We start from the raw sequence: 14,959 nt of genomic DNA on the forward strand, positions 1-14,959 counted from the left end.
CAATGTCAGCTGAAGTAAACAAAATATAATAAGTAGCTATGTTAGACATATTTTTGTTAAAATTTGGAAGAATTAAGATGAATCTATTATAACCTAACCTAAGCTTAGGATGAGCTGATATAACTTAACTTTCACTGTTCTAGTAAAGGCTTATATATATGTATATATATAGTAAATATTACATTAATATATTTGAGAATCAGAAGGAATGAAGTTTCAATAACCATTTTTCCCTTCCAATTTTCTCTGTTTCAAAACCAATAATAATAGCCATTTACCACCACTTAGACTTTCTGCTCATTAGTTTCCCTAATCTATACATCCAGGGTAACACGTGCGCTCATAGTTTCCTAAGTTATGTCCATAGTTATAGCCAAGAAGGAAAACTTAATTATATTAGGACATAAATTTGTAAGAATATCCTCTCAAAGACGTTGTAATTACTCCAGCGAAGTTAGAAGACCAAATTTACTTTAATACTTTAAAAGATGCTTTTGTACGTAAGTGATTCATTCGACTAAATAGATCCAAAATATTGCCATATTTTACAAAATGTAACAAACGAAGGCCTTACAAATACAGGACGAATGGTTATATATAAAATTGTAAGCTGTTCGTCTCGAATAAAACATATATTCCATCGCCTCAATTTCTATTCGTCCATCTATCACGTGTCGCATTACAATCGGCTGTAGCTGGGGAAATTTATATTTTACTCATCAGTGTAGGCAAGCACAGTGCTGTACAATATTTTTGTGTTTTCATTGAAAAAATTTCACAGTATTATTTTTGAATAAGTCTTTCACAGATATAACTACGCAAAACAAAATAAAAGTTAATAAAATTAACATTAATTATATAAGAAATAGTTATTCAAAGTAAACACTTCAATTACAGTTAACTTGAAATTAAAGCTAGATCCTTAATTAAATGAACGTCTTATTTATGCTAATTGTTATACAGAAACAAAAAAATGTCAAATATTAGATTTGTTTAATAATCAACTAGGTCATAGCTCCTCAATAAGTCTTAGTAAGTTCAGTTTAATATAGAACCATTACTGTAAGATTCATCTACCATAACGTAAATCAATTACCACTGGAATTACAGATCAGGTTTTGTTATTATGTATTAAAATTAAAGATATAATTACTTTTAAATATATATATTCTCTACATACAGCGCAGAGGACACTGAGTTCTGATATTGTAATGTATTAAAGATGTAGGAATAGCTTTCATGAATAGAAACCACGTTCGGAAACTTGCTTTAGGATATTATGAAAGATATTTTATTCATAGTTTCGTTTTCAATAAACAGTATGAAGAGTAAAAATAAAAAAAAAGCATACCTAAAGATTTAAGGCTACTATTTGTATAGTTTGGTCAATAAGTTACGTGATAATGAAATTGTAAATAGTCTCTTATAAGAAATAAGTTTGAAATCTATTCATACTTTAAACAACCAGTGATTATTATAACCTCTTTTTATTAAACGAGTGCTTAGAATAAAAGTGTATCACCTTGTCTACTCAGCTATAGATTGTCTAACGACATTATTCACCACCCCAAACAAATGGAAGTCGACGGAACGTTATTAGTCACGAAATAAAACATTAGTAATACGTCTTCAACATTAAGCAACAACACCCAAGAGAATGATTGATCTCATCACTAAATACAAATCAAATAAAAATATTAGTATTACGAATTCTATCAATAAAATCTCTGATAATAACGTGATGAGATGCAACAAATGTTATTTACTTACAGAAATATTTTATAATATAAATTAAATTTTCGTTCTACTAGTTATACAGTTGAAAACAAAGATCCTACCTTAGTTTTTGGTATAAATATTCAAATGACGAGTGATGGTAGTGGTAATAACCTCTTTTTTATTGTAGCAGAACTGAGCATCATATATCATTCGGGAATTGATCCACTCCAAAGCACACCTTTATCTTGGCTTCCGATAAAAGAAAGCATACTTTATGACAATCAATATTTATGAAAATAAATAAAAATCATGTTCCTATCATGTTGTCATACTCATAGAATAATAACAAAAGTAAGTCATTATGCTAAAACAAAAATAATGACGTTAAAACCTTAAAGTAATCAAGAAATGTCAGCTGCAATCGTAAATATTTAAGTAAGTAAGTCTAACAAGCGGATTATTTTACTTTAAAAATATAAACTAGTTCAAAATTAATAAAATAAAATTATTTATAAAATTGTTATGGACTTAAAATTCATTCAAGTAAGAACAATAAAGTTTTATATACAAATAAACGGGAGGTTTAATCTTACTTTACTTAAAACACTGATTTCGTTAAACTGCTTCTGAGAAAATTAGAAAACAATTTTCTGTTCTTTGAACCGGAATAAATGTTATCTTTAGTATTCAGCCACTGTAACAAATTCTTAAATGAATTATTGTATTATTCTTATTAATGACACAAAACAAGTTGTTAATTTCTATTTATGATATCCCGGAAGTCACGTGTTCGAATCCCGTTCGTGCAACATTGCTTTAATGTTAAAAACATAATTTTCGCTGTATTATAGGAGTTACATTTGAAAATGTTACATTAGTAAACAAATACATAGTTGTTAACTATGTCCTGAACATTTCAGTAAGCACTTCAAACTTAAACTAAGTTCATTTCCGTGCGCGAGATCATATCCCGGAACCAGTTATATTATTAACATAGTTTGGGAGCCCTCGGCATAATGACTTTACTGTCATTAAAAAAAACAATTTTAATACAAATACAAATACATAAACACGTAAAAATTTATACCGATGTTAATAAGATTTTGACTTATTTTTTTTAGTCACAAATATCATATAAAATTTTTTCTAAATGTTTGAAGGTAAGGTATTACTATTATTTTTTGATAAAAAGTTAAAAATGTATTAAAACTTTTTATAATTCAAATAGTCAGCGTTCTAATAAACTGAACTTACACGAACAAATATTAGCTAGTCTCCTTAGTGTTTATTAATTTATTGTAAAACAAACTTATTAATGTATAAGAATATTTAAAAAAGGTACTTTTACATTGCTTAAAAGCATTTCTTTTTATGCAACAAATACGATAATAATTGCAAACCATTTTTAAGATAAACAACTAAATTATGCATTTAATTGCATTATATTGCTTTTTTCTATGAAACAAAAAAAAATAGCAAATTTACAATACATTATAATTGCTCTAAATATAAAGCATAGAATACATTTACATTTGGGTCCCTCAGTACAAACAATTCATGAAATTCATGGGTCACATTACTTTCATGAAGACAGTTTCATAGACTTTAATGTCCTCAAAGGGTAATAATGTTCAATCCTCACTGAATTATAAATGTATATGTTCTATTTATTACGATAGTTCTTAATCAATTGTAATATTAAAACTTGAGTATCAAAATTAAAAGTAGTGTATATACTTATATTACATATCACAATAAGACAGAAAGTAGAAATTTATTGCCCGTTACAATAAATTTTATTTTATTTTGAACGCTAATCTTTTAAATGAGGGTGAGTGCTCACTTCCGTTATACCAAACAATAACATCAAAATAGTATACGTACTATAGATATTCAATAGTTAGTCGAATTTAATTTAGTAATATATTTGTCTGTTAATATAATGGCTAACTTAAAGACCGCTACTATAAAACTTCACAAACGCTGGCTCACCACTCACTGACTAGTCAGCTTGTGAAGCTAGGTAGAGCCAAGGTGCGATCTACAGCGTGAACATGGGTTGGCGCGACCGGGGAAATACGACCCTCTCACAGAAGATCAACGTGAAGTAGTCTCTAATGACTGCGTTTCGTCCGATGAGTGAGATATCCGATTGCCCTTTCCTTATTCCCAACCTTTCCTCTCCCAGCATACTGATGTGTACAAATACATTCTGTCCTGAATCAGCAAAAGTCTGTTTTATATGTTTACTGAACCATCAGCCTCCTTCCATCATTCCCTTAACCTCAAGGCTGTAACACTTTTGACGGCAACTACTTCCCGGGTAGGTCGTCTGCTAGTTTGCCCTCTTTACCTTAAAACATTGGAATCTAAGCAAACTAATCTGGTCAATTATTCCAGTTGATGATAAATGTAGTAACCATTCTTTATATCAATTCGTCAATAAATAAGATAAACTGTATGTTTCAGATGCCGAACAAGCTTTCTACTTCCACTTATTTGTTTTCATGCATCCCCACCACAGTGGACCTTTGTCCAAAAAATTTCGTCAAAGAAAATAGATTCATGTTTTTTTTTTAATCAAATCATTGAAATTAATTTTCTCGTTATCTATGAAACGACAAAAATTACTAGGTTTGATGTGCTTACAATCTATAATATATGTATAAAATTTGTTAGAAAATACTTAATACTTGTATATACTAAATATACTTTATATTGTAGGGATCCAATATTACTTTCAGCTCCATCATTCTGTTCCGTAGATCTCTGTTTTATGATACATAATAAACGATCTGAGAAATTCTAACATTGATTGAGTAATTATCTAAGATTGTCATCATTTGTCAACGTCTGTAACACGTGTAATAATAATTTGCCAACATCTGTGCCACTTTTGTTATTATATTTTATTTTATACTGTTTATATTTGCTTAATTTTGTTACAATGAAATCCCCTTTTATTTTCATTACGTAATATACTGTATCGTTCTCGACCTTTCGGGTCACCTGTTTTGCAGTCGAGATTTTACATATACAAATACATGGCTATTTGAAGTACTCCCATTTCAATACTATTTTCCAATTGCATAAATATTTGATTGTTATTCTAGTTGGTGACCTGAATTTCACTTCTGGAGTGAGCCTAATTCTTATATTATTGTTTGTATTCCCTGAAAGGTTAAATTTTTGTTCTGCCTTTTACTTTCAAAAGATGGTTTATCATGCTATTCTTTTATAGAATATAATTTATTCCAGCAGGTTTTTGGTTATGACTACTTACTTTAGTTAGATATGAAAATATTTATCCTCAAAAATTGTGATAATGCAAAACACACGTCATAAAATATACTTCCAGCAATAACACTATTTAAATGCGTGATGATATTTGTTCACGTGTTGATATTTTTACTTTTGTTTATCATTCGTATTTCGTGGCTGTTTCTGATAATTTTAATGAAACACTATTATCCTCTTATTTATTGTACTTCTAAAACCTTGAGCTGAAAATTGTGTTTGTCAGCACAATAGCATAAAATAAACAATTGAAGCTAGGAATCCAGAGAATCCACAAACAAATATCCCTTTACAATTAATTTAACCATTTGGTCATTAAGAAAAGCTGGGTAAAGAACGTAACTAACTTTATAAAATAACTGAGTCACTTCAAGTAAGTAAAAAAGAAGTGAAACTATTAAAAAATCTACTATATTTTATTCCACACATCACTCAATACTTTTCTTGTTTAATATTTCAGAAATAAAAAAAAAACAATAATCACTATCATTTATTGTATAAGTATTGTAATATAATGAAAATATGAAATATAAACCTGCAAAAATATATTTATACGAATTCTGTTTACGTAACCTATGTTAATATGCCAAAACAAGGAAATCTTAATATGCTCCAAAGCTAAAATGATTGTTATAGGAAGGTTGTTAAAGTCCTCTAATCACGAAATTTTTCATAACGAAACAAAACCAAAAGAATAAGGCTATATTATTTTTGAGGTCAAATTTTTTCCTTTTGTTTTTGTTTAAATTTTTTCCTCAAACGGTATTCTGAAAACAACCTTTCTTTTTTCTGTTTGACTTTTCTTTATTAACCAATATATTTATGGCAATTCTGAATCATAACAATGACAATACAAAAGGACTCGTATCCAGAGCCGTAAAAACATTTACAAAAAAAGCAATGACAATACATCAAACGTCATTAACGTCAAATATGAATGCTTTTGCAGTCGGCCACGGGGGCCGGCGTGCTGGTGTAGGCTGAAATCTATTTCTATTATTGCATCATTCTGTATTCGTACACATTAGGGTGAGTGCCTTTTCTGTACTTTAAATTTAATTCAAATTAATGTCTTCATATTACATGTTCAGTTATCAAAGTAACAGACTTAAATTAATTATTGTCGTTTGCAATATGGCATTAGAATTTGAATGGGTGATAATGATTTTTCATGATATTACGGCCTTAAATCGGTACGGCAAAACAAATCCGAACAGATTTTGAAAAAACATTTACTTTTAAAAGCGTATTTTAAATGAATAATTATAGATGTAAGGTTGGATTCATATCTTGTTTAATTGACTTAAAGAATAGCTACTTTTATCATACAGGCATTTATTGTTAATAAAAAAATAAACACTATCTGCAATCTTTCTCAATTGGGTTCTAAATTAGTTGCAAATTCATAAGCAGTTTGCGATCAGCATTCATAATATTTAATTCTTTGCACTTAAATATAAATTTCTTTTTATATTATTTTAATTTCTTTTTAAATTTTAAAAAGTTAAGACGAACAGAAAAATTTACAAACAAACTTTCATTATTAAGTCTATTAATGAGAAACGTGATGCTAATAATAACCTATAAGGATATTTTTTTTCTCATATATATCCGTAATACACGATCTATGTACTCAAAGAATTAGAATTCCACGCCGCGATTTCACGCACCGTTCAAACGAATTGCAATAAATATTAACTAAAGAACAAAACTTGTCTAATATCTAAGGTAACACGCTTCTTACGACTCCACCATGTTATTCTAGTACATTGTAAATAATATGCAACGCAATGAAACCTCCAAACTCTCCTACATTTCATACTGCCTTCCTTCTATACTTCCGATTGGTCCTTTCAAAACGGAATCTTATTGGAAATTTGTCAGTATATAATCGTCACCCCATAGTCCTTATGAAAACAAAAAAAAATTTTTTTGCAGAAAATGTGCGGGATTTGGGCTACATTCGGCATCAATGGAGTTGCGAACTTCAAGTGCGTTGAATGTTTGTTTAAAATCGTCCATCGCGGCCCTGATGCTTGGCGAATCGAACAGGATGCCAGAGAACCGCATATCATACTCGGCTTTCAAAGACTTGCGATCGTTGATGGCCTTTACGGCATGCAACCGATGCGGCTGCACCAATATCCTCGAATATCACTCATATGCAATGGCGAAATATACAACTACAGGCGACTGAAGGAAGAACACAACTTCTCGTACGAAACCAACTGTGATGTTGAAGCCATTATTCACCTCTATCAGCGATTCGGCATCGCTGAGACAGTCAAATCTCTAGATGGAGTCTTCGCATTTTGTTTGGTGGACGGCGAAAAACGGAAAGTTTATATTGCTAGAGATCCATATGGAGTAAGGCCGCTGTTTAAATTGCATGACAAAGTGAATGCATATATGGCGATCTGTTCGGAAGCGAAAGGCTTAGTGGACCTACGAAAAATAAGTGATGAAACTGCATCACTAGGACAATTTCCGCCAGGACACTTCGAAGAATATGATATATTGGACGAAGGAAATGTTAAACTTAATATTACCGAGCAATATTATAAACCTGGTTCTGCCCCATTCTTTCTTCCATACGTTCCGAAAGATCAGCTTTCGAAACTCGATGATTACGAAAAAACTGCACACTTATTAGAAGCTGCTTGTAGAAAGAGACTTATGTCGGATAGACGAATAGGTTGCCTTCTAAGCGGTGGTTTGGATTCATCCCTCATAACAGCCCTGGTCATGAAGCTGGCAAAGGAATGTAAATTACCATACAAAATTCAAACCTTTGCTATAGGCATGGGGAATTCCCCTGACTTGGTAGCAGCACGAAAAGTAGCGGAATACCTCGGAACTGAACACCATGAAGTGATTTTTGATGAGAACGACGTCGAAAAAGAACTAGATAATGTTATATATCACCTAGAAAGCTTCGACATTACAACCATTCGGGCCAGTATGCCAATGTACCTACTCGCTAAGTACATAAAGAATAATACAAACACAACCGTCGTGTTTAGCGGTGAGGGTGCAGATGAACTGGCGCAAGGATACATTTACTTCCGAGATGCACCAGATTCGAACCTCGCTCACGAGGAAAGCATCCGCTTATTATCAGATATTTATTTGTATGATGGGCTGAGAGCAGATCGGACAACGAGTGCGTTCTGTTTGGAACTAAGAGTGCCATTTTTAGACATACAATTTACTAACCACTATCTTAATTTAGAGCCTGAACTGAGGAGGCCGCAAAATGGCGTTGAAAAGTATTTTCTACGTAAAAGTTTTGCAAATAGCGGGCTTTTACCTGATTCAATTTTGTGGAGACACAAAGAGGCATTTAGTGACGGAGTGGCTTCCGTGAAGAAATCATTATTCACAACCCTACAGGAGATAATTGAAGAACGTTTACCTAAAAACGCCAATTTTAAGTACCCAGGCGTACAACCAACCACCTCGGAGTCTCTTTACTACCGATACATTTTTGAAAAGTCGTTCTCTGGTTTACATAACTTTACCCCGTATTATTGGATGCCTAAATGGGTACAAGTATCAGACCCTTCAGCCAGATTCATTAAACATTACGCTGCCAAAGAGTAAAATCAAAAGTTTCCAGTCACTACCAGTATGACTGGAGTTGCCTTCAGTAATGTATGTGAAACATTTCGTTCGAAAACTAGCCATTCTCTGTTAAAGATTACCTTTTTTTTAAATTTCAAATATTATATATGTCAATAAACGTAATTATCATGAAAACTATTACAAGATTATATCCAATATAACAGTTTTATATATTCAGATAAAATATAAAAAAAAAAACGGTAAATAAATCTATGCATTTATTATATATATATATATTTAAGTTTAACTAAAATATTTGTTTTATTTATATTGTTATGCTACAATGTTAATTCAAGATTGTTAATTATAAATTCGTTATATATAATAAAAAATATTGCCTTCACAAAATATCAGTGAAGACAATTAGGACCTTAACTACTTTTCAAAACTAAACCTTAAAAAGCAATAAACGGTGATTGGTATTGCAATATGAAATTATAAAAATACATTGAAGACAGTTCACATGTAAACCAGTGCTGCTTCAACGAGATACAACATGTTACTGAGATAATTTTACTCCATACAGCCTAAAAGGGGTGGCCTTATAGAATTAATGAAGTTTTCCATACATAGACAAGTCCCATGATGTTTTTCTTTATATTCTATTGGATCTTGTGCGAATGTCACTTGATTGTGTCGTCTCAGACTGGGCACTGGATATACGGATATGTCGGTGGAGTAATCGGTGATTGTATCACAAAATGTGACGTAGGATGGCGTGGGTGAGAACTTGCATGTCATGGATGTAGTTTTTTCCAAGCTTAGGACACTTTTCTCTGTTGATTTGTCAGATGTAAACATTTTCTGATTTGTTTCCAGTTCTTCATCTTTTAATATTTTAGGCTTCTCTTTTTGCATGAGATGAAAAACCATAGAGCATCCTGGGCAAAAACTATTTTCTTTATTACCGCAATTTCTATTGTTCATTGGTATATTAGACAGAGAGGATTTTATATCATTTATTTGGGTTTCTTTATTTTCGTGTGACGTCATAGCTTGCATTGATCTTTCATTTGCAAGACAAATTTTACATTTGCAGGAATTATTTGCTATTTGGTCTTTTAGTCTTCTCAGTTCAATTGGTTCCGAGCTACAACTCGAGATTGGTGATATTACCTGCCACATTTTGAATAAATTACATTTTAACAGCAGTATTGATATACTATATCATTTTTATTATTTCCAATTCACTTCATACTCCTTAAATTGGTGAATTTTACATTGTAACTATGTTATATGATAAAATCTTTAAAGTAACATTATGTGCCAATGACAAATAAAAATAAAATTGTCATTCCTGAACGTTAAAGTATTTATAGTTCACAAAAGAAAAAGAAAATAGTTTCTATGTAATACCTAATATATTATTTTTAGAATGTTTTCTCATTTTGTACTGAATGAGCCTAACGAATAAATTAGAATATCAAATAATTTAATGCATATACAAACTTCTGGCCCTAAAAAATATTCCATTACACTAAAATTCAAAAACAACTGGTATAAAGCTTACATTCTAGTGACGTCCACTTAAAACGTGACACTTGAATAAATGTGATAACTAACGAAATTGTCGTAAAAATAATAAATTTGTCAGCATGTATCTAACTTATATCTCCAAGATTCTTGACTCGTAATCAGTATTTAACATAAAAAAAGACGAAAAAATGAAAAGAAATGCAGATTCTGCAAGTAAATCGTCACATTCTAAGGTAAGTTTATTAATCTATTTCAGCTGTTAGTTTTTCTAGATTTATATGGACCTTTTTTTTACAGAACAAAAAGAAGTGTGGTAAGGCGGAATGTTCAAAAAATAAGAAAAAGGTCGAGCTAGATGAAACTCAAAGACCAAGTTTGCTTAACGTTTTGAAAGATCATCAGGATTGTAATTGCGAGGTGGTCGCGAGAGCTGTGACCTCCAACGTTCATATGAATTTAGGTTTAACAGAAAACAGACGCCATTCCAGGGATATGAATTTGAAGGTTTTAAAAAAAAACTAATTTAGCATTGACAACTTTAATAAAACATTGTAAAATATTCTTCTCAGTTTTGTTACATAAATTCAATTTGATACAGTTGCTATTTTAATCTATTACGTGGAAGCAAATAGTTAGTAAGTAGCTTTCAAATCTATGAGTGCTTTGAATTTATTTGCCATATAATTCCAATACTTTGTTCTGATTTTATCATATTTATCAGCCAATGCATTACAAAGCTCTAGAGCCCGTTCCGGTCCATATGTAATACTTGTCTCTCCTTTCTTTATGACTTCATCACAGATATCAATAATGAATGCCAGTAAATACGGTGAATGGCATCTATTCTTAAATAAATCCTCACAAAATGACAGCACCACGGCATTACCACTCAGACCTCTTTTATCATGTAATAAGACGCCTCTCAAATAATTCCAGGCGCTCTCATTGTTTTTGATGAATCTGATTTTTTCCAAGGCATAACATATCTCTTTCTGCACATTAAGATCAGACCAGCCTAAATGATTGTTCATAACAAAGTAGCGTTGGTTCCAAGCCGAGTTGTTGCGGACATCTTCAGATATAAGATTGTCCACAAACTCCAGCTCTTTATCAAATAGTCTGAAAGTAGGAAAGTTAGTATAGTTTATTGATTTAAAAATGATATTTCTATAATTATTTTAGTTCCTATTAGAATGATAAAGTGTTTAAGCTCAGTCTCTATTGATTTTGCTGGCTTTTTAACTGAAAAAAATTTAACTAAATTTTTAATCTCACTTGTTGAAGTTAAATCATACCAATAATGAGATTTACAAACAAACACAATTTTGAGTACCAATAGAGAAACTTATGATTAGTTTAATTTACATATTTTATTTATATTAAATGTATTTTTTTTATATATACTTATTACATGATAACTGTTTCTTACTTAACAGTCAGCAAAAATAAAAAAGTTCGTATGTAAAGAAAGCATCACATAGGAAAAGGTGTCCACCATTTAAAAATCCATTTAGTTTAGGTAAGAAATTAATACTTTGGAAATAAAAATCTAACCCAAACTTGCTTATATCTTCCAAAAGAGTACTTTTTGATTATATGAAAGAATTTAAGTACATACCCAAAAGTTTTGATCGCCCATTGTCGGTGTTGCCATGCATGATAATTCTTAGGGTCTGATATGAGAGTGTCTCCCGTCAAATCCAATTCTTGGGACGGATCTTGAAGCCATTCGACCAACACACGTCTGTGATGCCACACCTTAAATAAAGATAATAAATAAAGTAAATATATAATAAAAAACAAATGTTACTGAAACTATATAATAAAAAACATAAAAGTACATATAAAAGCTGAAATAAGACATTCATGCTTAAAGTACATAAAAAAATATTCTATTTTTTGGTAACTTTAAAGTTTTAATTAAAAAAATTGGAGATTCCTCGTATATTATTTACAAGATAGATAAAAAATGTTTATATCAAAAATACAGTAATAATTTTTAAATAGCCAAATAAATTTTAGTCATGTTAAAACATTTGATACATCCATGAAAAATAAGTTCTTATATAAAAAAACTTATAAATTCAACTAATCAACTTAATTTTCTTTCATAAATAACAACAGAATAGACAAAACTATATATAAATTTTAATATATCAAGAAGTATATACATTACAAATAAAATGGCGGTTCCCGCCAAAAAATTAAATAGTTAATTTACAACAGCTACAATTAAAAAAAAATGACTAAAATACCTGGTAATTCTTTGGCGACTGTTTTATGACACATTCAACATAATACAACTCCGATCTCAGATCTGTCGCTAATTCTTTGAGCAGATCTCTCCTGAAAATAATAATAACAGTTATTTAGTCATAAGACTGAATTTTATATTTTTTTCCAAATATAGAATAATACTATGTTCATAAAGTTAACTTATTTGTTTTTGTAAAAATCTTTTAACTAGTTCATTTTAAGGATAATGACAGACATAAGCATGGCTTAAATATTGTTAGTAATATGTATAACTGTATATACTAATAAATTTTAATGAAATTAAAGTTGAATATAAAATTATAATCTCATATATATCCTGGTCAATGAAAATGGAAGAAATATATCAAGGATTTGGGATAAAAATTTTGCTGGTTTCAATGAATTTTCATCCAATACTCGTTTAAACATTCAGCTTAATGTTGCTATAATCTTAACAGCATTTTGGGGAATTAGCAATACTTTTGAATATAATATCAATCACAGATATCTGTCTCGTCTAATTGTTTACAAACCTATATTGCCACACGGTATAATTTGCTGGATTTAGTTCCACAGCCTCCTTTGTGAGATGTAAAGCTCGCTCTGATTTTTCATTCTTCTGCAGTACTGCCCTAAAGTAATCGTATACGTCTTTGACTGGAAATGTAAAATCGGATTGTACCATTAGTATCAAGAAAGCAAAATACACATAGTATAAGCATTACTTTATGATATTTGCAAAAAAAAACTATTAAATGGAAATAAATTTATAAAATATGGCTGTTATACTAGAAATTTACATTATAAAATTAAAACTTACACTAATTATATACACATTGAAAAAATAACTTAAAAAAAATATAGACTAAATTATTATATTTCAGTGACAGCCTTAGATCATGAACTTGATGTGACGACAGCAATTATAAAATATCTTAGTAATTGTTAGCTCTGTATTATTTTTTATTACAGAGATAAATTTAAAGCCCACCTATAAAACGGGAGATAGAGACCTTGTTTTTGAGATTAATGAGTTTTTTACTAAAACTCTGTATTTAAATAAGACTATTATTTTATTATGGGTCATATGTTCTATTATATAAAAAATAAGTCTTCTTAACACTTTGAATAAAATTTAAATAGTAATTATAGTTATGTATTGAAAATTAATTGACAAGAGGACTTGAACAACCTGAATATTGAATTCCATTATCTTTATGTACACCAGTCTCAGTTTAAATTACGAACTTTCAATTATACATTTGCATATACATACTTAGTATGATTTTGTTATCATTTTTTACTTTTTTTATGTGTAATAAACCATAAGTCTGTCAGAGTAAATGATAACTACAAACTATATTGGGATTACTTACACTTTTCGGAATGTGCAATGACCACTACTGGTGTAATCCCATCATCTTCGGGAACGGGAGTTATATCGCTCCACTCCGGTCTTTCCTTATAGGGTACCCAGTAAACATCACTGTCTCCACTGTCAGACATGATTTAGGCTGGACTACTATTTTATCACTGAAAATTTGATCCACTAACAAACATATAAGACGTGACTTCTGTGTATGTTTTAGGATACAAGGTGATATCTTTAAATAAACACTATCAAGGCTTGGATGCGAGCATTGTTATCATACAGGTAATTTAGTTCAATAGTAATTATTTTAGAAACTATCCTATACAACCACAGATGGCATGTGTTGTCATTCGTAAGTGGCAATTCACGGCTGTCAAAAAATTGTTTTCTTAATATGTATAAATAGCAAAGATTGAAATATGCCTCTTTTACGTTATCAAAAATATAACAAGAATAAGAAAAAAAAATATAGCAATAAAAAACCTAAATCAAAAGAAATAAATGTCAGTTTTTTAATACTTCAAAATATAATAGGAATTACCACTTAGTACCTATAACTTTAGTTTGAGGCGAATTTTAGAAATCCGAAATTGTCAAACTGAATATTAACAAACAATAAAGGTGCTTACTTAAACACATCATTTGGTACACGATGATTGCAAAATGATCTTTTTGTTTTTAACTGGCAGAGAATATAATGTTGCTACATAGATTATTTTTAGCATAGTTGTAAATGGTGCCAGGCTAGACCAGGTGAATGAATTTTTATTTTCGGTTATCCTTAAGGGCTAGGAATAGAGCTTAAATAACAGAGGATATTTGTGTGGCGGCGTCCAGATAGGACATATTTTTACATTCACGAATTTTAAAGCGCATTGTGATAATAGAGCTTACGGTTCCTTGAGAAACCAATATCCCCAAAGACCATGCCATCAAGGTCAACATGTATTACGCGCTCACTAACGAACTCACTAAGAATAGGTTCATTGTAAATTTGTATGCGGTAGAAGTAGAAGCGAGAGGTATAACAGCCAAATCTCTCTACAACCTTTTTTTTATGTAAAGTTGGCAAACGAGCAGATGGCCTACTTGATGGGCAGTAGTCACCGTCGCCCATGGACATGAACTACAGAGATGTTACGGATGCGTTGCCAACCTTATTTGTGGAGGAAAAGAGAGGGGTGGGAATAAGGAAATGACAACCGGCTCTCTCTC

At 30.6% G+C, this 14,959-nt stretch overlaps 2 protein-coding genes across 2 annotated transcripts; one reads left to right on the plus strand and one right to left on the minus strand.

Annotated features, from left to right (window-relative positions):
• The first annotated feature begins 5,944 nt into the window (after window positions 1-5,944).
• LOC116769534 (asparagine synthetase [glutamine-hydrolyzing]) lies at window positions 5,945-10,349 on the plus strand. Its single transcript, XM_032660664.2, has 2 exons — window positions 5,945-6,045; window positions 6,955-10,349. Exon 2 carries the CDS (start codon window positions 6,958-6,960, stop codon window positions 8,617-8,619), a length of 1,662 nt encoding a protein of 553 aa, XP_032516555.2. The 5' UTR covers window positions 5,945-6,045; window positions 6,955-6,957; the 3' UTR covers window positions 8,620-10,349.
• A 289-nt stretch (window positions 10,350-10,638) lies between these two features.
• On the minus strand, window positions 10,639-14,095 carry LOC116769579 (protein farnesyltransferase/geranylgeranyltransferase type-1 subunit alpha). The gene is made up of 5 exons (XM_032660716.2): window positions 13,749-14,095; window positions 12,906-13,029; window positions 12,372-12,462; window positions 11,735-11,874; window positions 10,639-11,235 (listed from the first exon to the last, which is right to left on the minus strand). Exons 1-5 carry the CDS (start codon window positions 13,876-13,878, stop codon window positions 10,749-10,751), a joined length of 972 nt encoding a protein of 323 aa, XP_032516607.2. The 5' UTR covers window positions 13,879-14,095; the 3' UTR covers window positions 10,639-10,748.
• Between the last annotated feature and the right edge of the window lie 864 nt (window positions 14,096-14,959).

The sequence above is a fragment of the Danaus plexippus genome, chromosome 14, assembly GCF_018135715.1.
Source record: "Danaus plexippus chromosome 14, MEX_DaPlex, whole genome shotgun sequence".
Taxonomy (NCBI): domain Eukaryota; kingdom Metazoa; phylum Arthropoda; class Insecta; order Lepidoptera; family Nymphalidae; genus Danaus; species Danaus plexippus.

Bases quoted from the DNA above. Each gene is read 5' to 3' on its own strand.
- LOC116769534 (XM_032660664.2), top strand. From the start codon at position 6,958: ATGTGCGGGATTTGGGCTACATTCGGCATCAATGGAGTTGCGAACTTC.
- LOC116769579 (XM_032660716.2), bottom strand. From the start codon at position 13,878: ATGTCTGACAGTGGAGACAGTGATGTTTACTGGGTACCCTATAAGGAA. The intron at 12,463-12,905 runs GTTTGTAAACAA...TATTATTTTCAG, and splicing joins TATACCGTGTGGCAATATAG to GAGAGATCTGCTCAAAGAAT. The intron at 11,875-12,371 runs GTATTTTAGTCA...TCTTTATTTAAG, and splicing joins AGTCGCCAAAGAATTACCAG to GTGTGGCATCACAGACGTGT.